Source organism: Dendronephthya gigantea, unplaced genomic scaffold, assembly GCF_004324835.1.
Source record: "Dendronephthya gigantea isolate DGI-Jeju-01 unplaced genomic scaffold, DenGig_1.0 000020F, whole genome shotgun sequence".
Taxonomy (NCBI): Eukaryota; Metazoa; Cnidaria; class Anthozoa; order Malacalcyonacea; family Nephtheidae; genus Dendronephthya; species Dendronephthya gigantea.
In genome coordinates this window covers 680065-691039 of record NW_021163030.1, presented here as the reverse complement: position 1 = coordinate 691039, position 10975 = coordinate 680065, and the positions used below count along the sequence as shown (strand labels likewise).

The 10975-nt window shown below is 35.1% G+C and overlaps 1 protein-coding gene across 1 annotated transcript; it reads right to left on the bottom strand.

The window, feature by feature from the left end:
- Positions 1-8: 8 nt before the first annotated feature.
- Positions 9-9700, bottom strand: LOC114521311 (serine-protein kinase ATM-like). Its single transcript, XM_028541703.1, has 30 exons — positions 9419-9700; positions 8188-8412; positions 7855-7900; positions 7616-7777; positions 7226-7385; positions 6761-6920; positions 6572-6673; positions 5921-5991; positions 5750-5807; positions 5534-5579; positions 5368-5464; positions 5022-5129; positions 4493-4691; positions 4151-4218; positions 3729-3923; positions 3477-3572; positions 3169-3241; positions 3054-3100; positions 2697-2793; positions 2419-2586; positions 2108-2242; positions 1902-1988; positions 1593-1743; positions 1382-1515; positions 1148-1183; positions 973-1049; positions 552-710; positions 398-438; positions 118-169; positions 9-48 (listed from the first exon to the last, which is right to left on the bottom strand). The coding sequence occupies exons 1-29, from the start codon at positions 9488-9490 to the stop codon at positions 165-167; spliced, it is 3075 nt and encodes a 1024-aa protein (XP_028397504.1). The 5' UTR covers positions 9491-9700; the 3' UTR covers positions 9-48; positions 118-164.
- Between the last annotated feature and the right edge of the window lie 1275 nt (positions 9701-10975).

Sequence of the window (10975 nt, the reverse complement as noted above, 5' to 3'; positions counted from 1 at the left end):
GATCAAACAAAAGCTCAGGGAAGAGAAGTGATATATGCACAGACGAATCTAAAATGCAACGCAATATATAAGTTACAGACAAACTATTTTTCGCATTAAATGTCGTTAAAAACTAACCGTTATTGTTGTCTTTAATCTCAAAGAATGCCCAGTTTCTGTCAGGATCAAACTGAAATGTAATATGCACTTGTAACTGTGGGTAACTATATAGAACAAACGCGTCAGTATTCTAGTAAAACGTTCTATATGATTAATGGAGGGAAATATTTTGCGGTTTATAGGTTCGGTTATTTGAGCATATTATAATATGCTACAGAAAACAAGGTAGGACTGCATGTAGCCTGATTAATATTAATATTATTGTAAATTCATAAACAAAGCCATGCAGAGTTCTTACACGAATGAACATATCCATACACTTGGCAATTTGAAGACGTACTAAAAAACAATAGTTAGTCTCTCTGAGGCTCCTACGAAAGAAAAAAGTCTCAAACAATTATATCCTCTATGATTAGTTCAAAAATACGACCTCATATAAAATAATAACGCACCAAAACGCCTTCAAGAGATGCAACGAACGCGCTTGTGCATCCTTCATATCTGCCTCGTCTCTAACTTCTGATCTTCCAAATTGTGTCGCCAACAGAGTCAGTAGACTAAGACCTTCCTTGCAATATTCCTGATCTTTTCTGTGCTTTGAAATAAATGTTCTAAAAAATTTTTATATATAGAATATTATATATAAACTCTATAATGACACAACGCACAGTGTACCATATACAGCATTATAAGGGCGCAGGGTAAATTGTGGTGTTCGATGTGAAGATTAGTTTGGTCAAAATAAGGTCATTCATTCTCCCCAAAGCAGAACACAGCAGGAGTAGGTACATGTATATTCGTGCTACCTATAATTGCATAAGAATTGCATCATTTATAGCGTATAATTCACATTGTTCCTTTTCTTGTACCTACCTCAGATGATGAAGAACAACCAAAACATGTTTGCCTTTAATAGGGGCAGAGCACAGAATGAAAGACGCAGCAAAGAACTGGAGAGAAAAGAACGATGGAATTAAAAAAAATCGAGTTCTATTTACACACTTATAATTTGTTCTGCATGCATGTATATTTTAGAGAGAAAACTCACTAGTTTTGAATGAAATGGCTTTAGAATATCAAAGTCCTAAAAAACAAGATAAAAAGAACAAGATAAGAGAGGTTTAGTTTTTCAATCTATCCCAAGAGCAGAAGTCCATTCTAATTTACAAGAATAAAGTGTTTCGTCGACCTGAAGCATGCAGACGTGTGTATTACGGTTATCTAAAAATCTCCTGCCGAGAAACGTTGAGAGACTAAATAGTTTCATAAAAGAAGTGCTTACTGTAGATTCAAAATATTCAAAAATACGATTCCGCACATTATCTTGGAGATCATGTGATTTATCAACACAGGTACACCAAGAGCATACTATTTTCATGTACGAAACTTTTGATTTTTCATTTTCTGACAAATTTTCTGAAACACATAAAAATACCCGAGGTTAAATGTGGCTGGATAAAGACTTTTCAGTTCAACGAAATAAACATACAAACCTGAGTTCATCTTCTGATCTGCCATTGGAGGCTGGAAGGCTGGCTTTGGAATGCTGTTGTTTACTTCAAAACCATCTGAAGCTTCCTCGTTATCAATAAATGTCCCATCAAATTCATCAAGTACCATGTGTGTCTTGTTCGGTTGCACAGGCTGTAATAAGAATTATACATCACATAAATAGGGACTGAACAAGGTGTTTAACAAGCACAACTTGTTTCCTCGTCAATGATAAGATTTTCCTCTAGAGTTTAATTACATAATAATTGGATAAATTATGATAATCTATTGTAAATAACGATGTAAATCACCTCTCTAGTAATAATTTGCATCATAGATTCAATCATTTCTGTGGGCGTCATAGATCTCACAACTTCCAAAATGTCACGATTGAATTGCTAAATGAAACGAAAACCTTTAATACTTACTTCGTCGAAAAAGGGAAAGATTGAATCAAGCAAGCTTCCGTTCGACATATTTTGACACGTGTGTAAATAGCTGCAATCAAATGTCTTACGTTTGTAGAAGGGCCACACAAAAATAAATCATTTAAGGTGGCAATGAAGGACGCTCCTAAAACTGCTTTTCCTTTCAAGTCGTCTTTTTGACCTAATGACTCTGCCATTCTACTTGAAACAGCATTTAAAACTTTCTGGAAGAAGAAATACAACTATTTAAAACAAAGCTGGAGTGAACGAACTTGTCAGTTATTATAATATCACAATTATACTCCACTATCCCACCACAAGATAACTGCATGGAAACTGAGCATACCAATGCTACCATTCGGAATTAGAAAATGAAGAATATACATCTTAACAATTTTACCTTGGTGGCACGATAAAGAGGACATTCTGTAAGTTCGTTGAAGTTAAAAGCATTTATGTACAGAAATAGTCCTAAAACTTTCGTAGACAAACAGCTGAATCTTGGAAGCAACTCATGTCGTTTTTCAGCAGCTTGCGTTGAGCCATGTGGCGAAGATAATACACTGGACTACACAATAAGATACACATTGTTATACAGAAGAAATGAATATATATCACGAACTACCTTCAAAACAGGAAAAACTACCCTTTAAAATAGATATAAGTTGGCATACTTACTTCACCATCTAAATTTTCTGTTAATTTCTCGGAAATTTCAACCATTCTCTGAACCAAAAAACTCAACAACTCTTTCACAGTATTGTTGTCTGTAGTACTACAAAACGAAAAAACGACGACGTATGAATCGTTGTGATTTAATTTCCTTGTAGTCGAGAAGCACAGTAAAGAAATAAATGGTCGACCACACCCGTGAACAAATAAAGAACAGTAAATGAATAAGGAAGTTAACAAAGTAAAGTGTGGTGCAAAAAAAAGTTGTTGCAAAGAGTATTTTCATCGTGTGGTTGAATTCCTAGAGGAAAACAAACGTCTTCAGGTATATTGAAATCAGTTTTTGATCACCAGCCACTGTACCTTTCTTCAACCAACGTTAAAGGATCCACCAAATTAGTTTCCGTTCTCTATATATAGACACACATAAATTCAAATATCGTATTAAATATTCGAATGCTGATTAAAATATTCACACCTTATTAAACGAAGAAAGAAGGTAAATATTTTCCACTTCTTTAAAACCTTCAGCAAATTTCCCAACACATTTCCTAAAGAAAATATAATAAAATATGAGGATAGAAAACAATAATTCAATTTAAAAATAAAGATTGTGATGAGTGTACTGTGTGTCGAAAACACGAGAGCTTTGATAATAAGCTTCGTATAATGATTATTCACATGCTTGATGTTGACATAACCATAATCAACTCTTGAACCGATCTACTTCTATCATTGGTTCACTTGACGTTGTTTGAACCGAACAACGATAAAACGTACACCTACCTTTCGAAATCCAAAATGTGAGCAAGTCCGCTGGTAGTATGACACACTCGTTGTGTTAGCATGACAAGAACACGAGAGAGCAAACCCAGCGGTAATCTATTAAATAATGAGGGTTGACATTACTGCCAGCAAACGACGACTGACTGAAAACACACGAGCTGGACTAGACCTTGTCTACATGCATGTATACAGTGCATGCAGTTCACGTGATGCATTATGTGCATAATCTTGGTACAGTTGGTGATGCCGAACCTGGACAAAATCCTGGAGTAATGACCTTCCACACTATATCCTTGTTGTTCAATTTTACTGACAGAAGGCAGCAACCATTCAAAGAGTTGATGACGTAATGGGTAGTGAGATAATTCAGAGGCTTGATTGGTGTAATGAAAACGTTCAGGTAACGGCAATGTTACTAAATATCGCCATAGGAAAAGCAAGGAACATCTAAATGAAGAGGAAAATGACAATGTTTATAGGGGTTGACTAGAGTCCACACCGATAATAAGAGCAAAGAACAAACCTATATGCAAGGTGGTGTAAATTGCATTCACAGTAAAAGAAGAAAAAAGCCCTAACCCTAACCCTAATCCTAACCCATACAGACACTGAATTTTTAAACTTTCTCGTCCTACTGGAGCATCTGTCGTGAATAGTCAACGAATGTTACATACTCTGAACTACTACAACCAACATCCGTCAACAGCTTCCAAGGTTCTGTATCAGCATCAACAAGTTTCGTCTTTAAAGAAACAAAAAGGCAATCAATTAAACAAATTGTGCGCAATTGTTTTTTCTCCACACGTATGCGCTTATTCAACATTATTTCTTGGAAAATCGACTTTGGATGTCACAGTATATGCCGGAACTAAATTGATACGTTTCGATACGTTTTGTTGGTTTTATGTACGATTATATTATTATGTGGGTCTTACAACTGTCCCAAATCTCGCAACTGAACTATTGACTGAAATATATACCGACAACATGAAACGCTACTGTCGTTACGTACATACCTGAATAATGCTTTCCAAAAGTTGAAAACTTGCATTTTGTAACCCAGGTGAACTACACGTCCTTAAAGCAGCCAGCCAAACGTTTCTCCACGTTGTTTTTACAGAAATCTCTTCTACACTTGGCCTGGGTTCCAACAACTTAACACAACAAGCCGAAAGATGTTGTAAGCACTCCATGACACCTGATATTATTTCCTGCCTATAAAAAATCCTGATGTTTAAACTTTTATTAAATTTTCTGCTTGTAATTTTCAAAGTTGTTAGTCCCAGGTAAGGTTACAGGTAAAGACTGACGATACAACACGATAAAACACGATACAACACGATACAACACGATACAACACGATACAACGGACGTATAAAAATTAACATCGCCCCTCAAGCTAAAACAGGTATGAATGTTTGGATCCAAAAATTCCACTTTTAGGTTAAGTTTACATCGACTATAAACGACGTTAAATGCCCTACTTCTGTTGAGTATCACATGCAATATTTTTTGGAAAATATTCAAAGACTTAGGGTTCATTACTTCTTGCGTTCAATCTGTAGTTGATGCAACGACGTTAGCAGTGAAAGATATTCTCCATCTGGAAGACAGTTGGGGTATTTTGACAGAAGTTTAGCCGTTATTTGCAACCTGTAGGGAAAATACAAAAGCCATTGAGCATATACTGTAGATCTAACACGAGCCGGAAGAGAAGAGAAGTAAAGTTATCCATGACATGAGGACTGCATGACTTACATTTGTAAAGCAGAGTATCAAATGCCAAACCAGTTCTTCATAGCATATAAATCTTATATATCACAATCATGAAGGTATATTTCTAGCCTTTATTTCTAGCCTTATAGCGCTAATGTTTAAATGCAACACTAACCATCCCAATAAAGCCGACGTCTCTGGACTGTTTGTTAAAGTATCTCTTAAAACATTCCACCCAACTTCTACTTTACGTCGTTTGAACGAGCCAGGACCTGAACAACATCAGACATAACGAAGATACAGATTATGATTCAAGAAAAACAGTATAAACACAAATTTACCTGAAACTACTGGCACTGGTGATTTCTTGGAATGAAACCAAAACAGCTTAAAGAGAAGATATCCAATAAAAAAATAATCCACAAAACGACAGTATTTAGTTATACATGAATATATATACTCATTGGAAAGTGTAATATGCATAGTCTTACTTTAATACATTAACATTAAACTGCAGCATTGTCATACATCATACAGCTCTTGTTATGTTATTGTACCTGGTGCAAGACGTTTGCACTGAGCTCTATCACCGCTTCTGTAAGGCCAGTCAGCGGGCTATAGGAATAAAACAATTCATATTATGTGGAAATTTTATCATTGTTGGAGGTTGATTTGAGGAGGAAGATTTTTATACCCGAAGGTATTTATATCACGGTATAAGCGTTTACCTTTGTTTTATTCTCAGGCTTTCTTGCTTAAGGTCAGCACATATCGTCAAATAAATTTTTTGGAGAAGTTGCTATAGTGAAAAACGTGTATTACAGTTATTATATATTTTGCTGTGTTGTTAACCATAATTGCGTATACGTCTTAAAAACATCATTTATATGGTTCCGCTGACGTCCTTAGTGTGCTTAATACATTTTTCAAATTACCTAATATAAAACCACATAAAACATAGAAGTTTTAAGGAGTCTTAATTTCGAATCGAATGAAGTGCCAAAAATCATAATTGATTTACCCTCACATAAAACATGTTTTTAGTAAAAAATATTCAAACATCATCATTTTTTCAGCCTGCTATCATGCATTCTTTTGTAATTCTCATGAACAAGTGATTTTCACCGATTTTCCAGATGCTAGTTTGTCTTTAAAACATCAACCACCTTGACATGTTCACGACATTTACAATTACTGCATGGAAACGACGCTTATCGTTCAATTATATCGCTGAAAATTTGAAAATGCTTGAAATAAAGTAAAAATTGTAACGCTCCTTTGAATACTCGAGATTTTCAATAAATATGTATTCTTCATAATCTTTTTTTTCTAACATTCATCATGCAAGAACTGGAAATATTTCCATAAAGGAAGTTTACCCTCCATGGTCCATAGTCAACACACAATGCTCCAGCTTTCAGCTCTTCAACACGGGGATGGACCAAAATCACGACATTTATTAATTTTACCAACAAAGGTTTCTAAAAACAAATAATATTCCCACTTTCAAATCCTTTTTAAGCTTTAACGAAACGCAACAAAATTAAACATTCTCATAAAATGCACACCTTGACAGATATATATGGTTTGCCCCAAATCTGCAGAAGCGGTGGTAGAAGATCCTCACCAAGTTGACACAACTGTCCGCGACAATCGACAATCACAGCTTTTGAGAATGTAAGTAACGAGCTGAGAAGATACTCCAAAACTTGAGTATTTGTTTCATTTCTAGATTGTTCAATAAAATATACTCAGCTGAAATATATGCAACGTATTTTTACACTAAATACGTACATAGTACATAAATCTACTTGGCAGATGGCCAAATCGTCCTCTGTTGTAGAGATTACGAACAAGCCTGCTTATCTGTGATGAACGAACGGTCAAACAAGAAAAATCTCTCAACAAAATACAAAAGCAGTCCAAAGCAATGGTCGAGTTCACAGTAACGCACTAACGCTACGCACAAAGTCAGACTATAAACCTGTAGCTATAGATCTATACAAAAATCCGTGATACTAGCTAGGCAATACCTGATATCAGTAAAGGCATTTGTAAAGAACTTAAAAAGTCTATTGGACGACATATCCAGTTGAGTAACAGCAGATGAGATGATCTGGGAAAAAGTCTTGGTTGACAATGAACGTTCACTCGTAGGAGAATTTATGATTCCAGAAACAAGGATGATAAGATCTAAAAAAGGTGATAAATATGGTAAATTTGATTGAAATATTGTTTGTAAAACAACGGAATAACTGAACTTAGGAAGATCTCAGTATAATCCTAATTTACTACAGTATCTTTATTTACAGTACGCTATGGCGCGGGTAAAAAAAACGCTAATATTTCATCTCCACATTTCCTTTTCCGTGGCAAAATATCCGAAAAAAGTAAATAAACAACTTTAATATTGGATAAAACACCTTTCCACATTTCTGATGTAAGTTCACAACAATATGTCCTTGAAGTAAGAATATGTTTTCCAAGAATCTGGAGGTAGTCACCAGTCACGGCTTTATCTTGAGTTTTCAGCATTGTGATGACGTAATGGACAAGTTCTTTGCCATTTAAACGATATTTGTCACCTGGTATAAAACAGTGAAGTAGGACAACTAATATAGTAACAGATGATAAAATCAGACAGAATATATTATATACTCACGTTCATCTGCTGTCTTTATGATGAGCTTTAATAGTAACATCACCTCCTATATACAATATTTATTGATATGTATATACTTAACATAATTATTTTCTACAAAGACACAGAAGAAAATGTGAAGATATGCCTATGTGATGTTACTAAAGCAAGGGAAATGTATGATTGTGGTGAAAATAAAACCAGACCTCAACCGAATCAATTAACAGGGAAAAAAGAACTTATGGTGATCTAGAGTTTTTAGAATTTGAAAACAATTCTTGCCCAACTTTGAAAGGCATTTAATTCAAGCCCTGTTGTTACAATCTTGGGAGTGGAAACTTAGTACATATATACCTGTCGTTTCTTTTCTCTATTATTTGCCACATTTGAAGATGTACTTTGAGAATTTCTTGGCTTCTGGACAAGTAAAACTTCAAGCTCTCTTCTTACATATGTTTGAGTTGCTTTTAAAATGAAGTCCCAGCTAATTACATTTCTTTTCCTTCCATCAGAATTAGCATCAAGCAACTTTAAAATTTCTGTATCCCGTAGCAACAGTTTCAAATTGTCAGCATTTTTCTAAAAAAAGTTTGTTCCAGTCTACTTGACAATTTGTTCTGACTTTTAGAGGATTAATTATAAATAACCTATCCTCAATACAAAAGCCAAACATCCTCAGAAGAACTGAGTTACATTTCCTAGAATCTGCAACATGGCCCAGCTGATCTCCATGGGCCTCGCATATCTGCCCGCAACATAAATATTTATTTCATTTCCATCTAAGAACTGAGCATGCAAGTTTAGAGGGAATCACATCCAAGCAGCATAGGGCACTTGATTTGTTAACCCACTGTGATGAGAAGAAGTTAAAAACAGCTAACTCAAAAATTTGTCGTCAATTTTGTTGCCAGAAAACTGGGGGTATTATTATAGCAAATGGCAACTTGTGCTGAGAATGAAAGGACTACATCCATGTACAAAACCATGCATACAAAGGGACCTGTGTTTATTCCATAGTTTTGTTCTTCTATCTGTTCATGTATTAAACCAGGGTGCATTCCATGTGCAATCTATGCTGAACTTCTGTCAGTGGAATCCTAATCAGCAACCACACTGTCACACTGAGCATTTTCTCCTGCACTTAATACTCTGTATACCAGAAGTGCTGGTAACTGGGGAAAATGTCTACCCCAATAGGCAAACAATTGCAAAGAAAGGATAGCAAACAAATGCCAAGGATTTTCAGCTTTACTAGCCTAATAATATATGCATACTTTGTATACTACATACTACTAACAGGTTGTATAACTGCAACTCACATTTTAAATTATGTCTGATTATGAAAATGCTGTAGTTTAGTCACAGAAATGGCCAATGTGAATTGTCTATTTCCGAGTTAACAACGATTTAAAATTAACCAAAAATTAGTGGATGACTTTGAGGCCAAAGCTCCACCCACGTGAGCAGAATAATTTTATACAATTGCAAACATGAAAACATAATTCAGAGGAATCCGATGAAATAAAAGTAAGGCTCATGTCCTAGGTCGTTTTGGAATAAAAATTAAGTTACATATTGTGATTACCTTTCTTTCTGTTGCTTTATCTGATTCCATGTTCCTACAAACCTGTGCGATTTCAGCTTGAATGGTAGCCATTTTCAACCTTTAATAACTGCTATTCCAGTATATTGTAAAGTTAACAGACATTTATTTACGATCCTTAAAATGTTTTAAATGTTCATGTTTCATCCTTCGAAATATGCGATGTAACCACATTGATGTTTATTGAAAATACAAAGTATTTAAAAGTGAATACAAGAAAGATGAATAATAAAATTCAATGAAAGCAAAATATTCTCATTTCGCGCCATGTCGCGCGAAAATCAAAATTAAATGTTTTAAAATTTGAACTGTAAATAACTGGAGCGCTACCTCCGAATTTCAGGAGTTCAATGGGCGGGCCCAATAGCAGAGATAGCTCCATGGATAGCTAGCTCTCGTGAACAGTGGCTGAAAAGGTGAATTGAAAAAATTTTCGAAATAGTGGAACAATGTAATAAAACTTTATCGCACACAAAAGCTGTCTTCTTGCGCCATTAGGAATGCCTGACTTTGCTAAGGACATATAGCTCTAGTGTGTGCAAAGCCTATGGCTTATATTCACAAGAACGTTCATATTTTCCATCTACTATGTGAATTTTTTTATATGTACTTCATTATTACATTTCCTTATCCAATGAAAAGCCAGTACCTGTCCTGTTTATCTGTTTGTGCGCTTACAGAGGTCTGGCAACAGCCTGGTCAAACCGTATATAGATAGATAAAGCCTTCGGTAGCCGAGGTAAACTAGGCATAGGTAGCTAGCCAGTGTATAGTGTATTATAGATTCGGTAACCTGTGATTGGTGGAGTGTTATAGAGTTGGGCAAGGTAGACTGTCGTACCATTCTGGTAAGATCTGGCACATAATGTACGTACCATCGCCATCAACTATGAATCTGTGATATCCATTGACATCAACTATGAATCTATTATATCAGATATGCACGATCTTGAATACTATAAAACCTCTTTCAATGTCGCAACAAAAAGGTTTTTTCAAGGTGTTGAATGATGATTAAGGCTGAGTAAAACGTAGATTTTATGTTCAAGGCGTTCAGAGCCGATTTTCTTGAACTGTTGATGTAGTCTGTGGTTCAATTTTTCCAATATACTGTGCATTATAGACGAATTATTTGCAATTGAATAGCTTTAGCTAATGCCTTGCATATTGATTATACTCAATGGAGTCAATGCATACAATGTGGTACATAAAGCTGTACGTGGCTTGTTTATATTAAATCATTCATCTTATCAGCACACTCAACCTCGTTGACATCAATAACCATTGAATTATGGTGTCCACTCAAGAAATGTCTAGTGTTTTTTTATTCAATTATTTAACCATGATGTTTACAGTTTACCCCTGGCCCTCGCTGTATACACCAGTATCCAGGGCCTCCAGACTACACACAAATAACTTTTTTGTCTTTCATTTATGATTTATTTACTGTGTCGGTTGTTATTTAAAAAACACACAAACTGTGTCGTTGTTCTCAATTCACATGTGGTATGCAACATTCTTTATCTTCTCCCCATATAT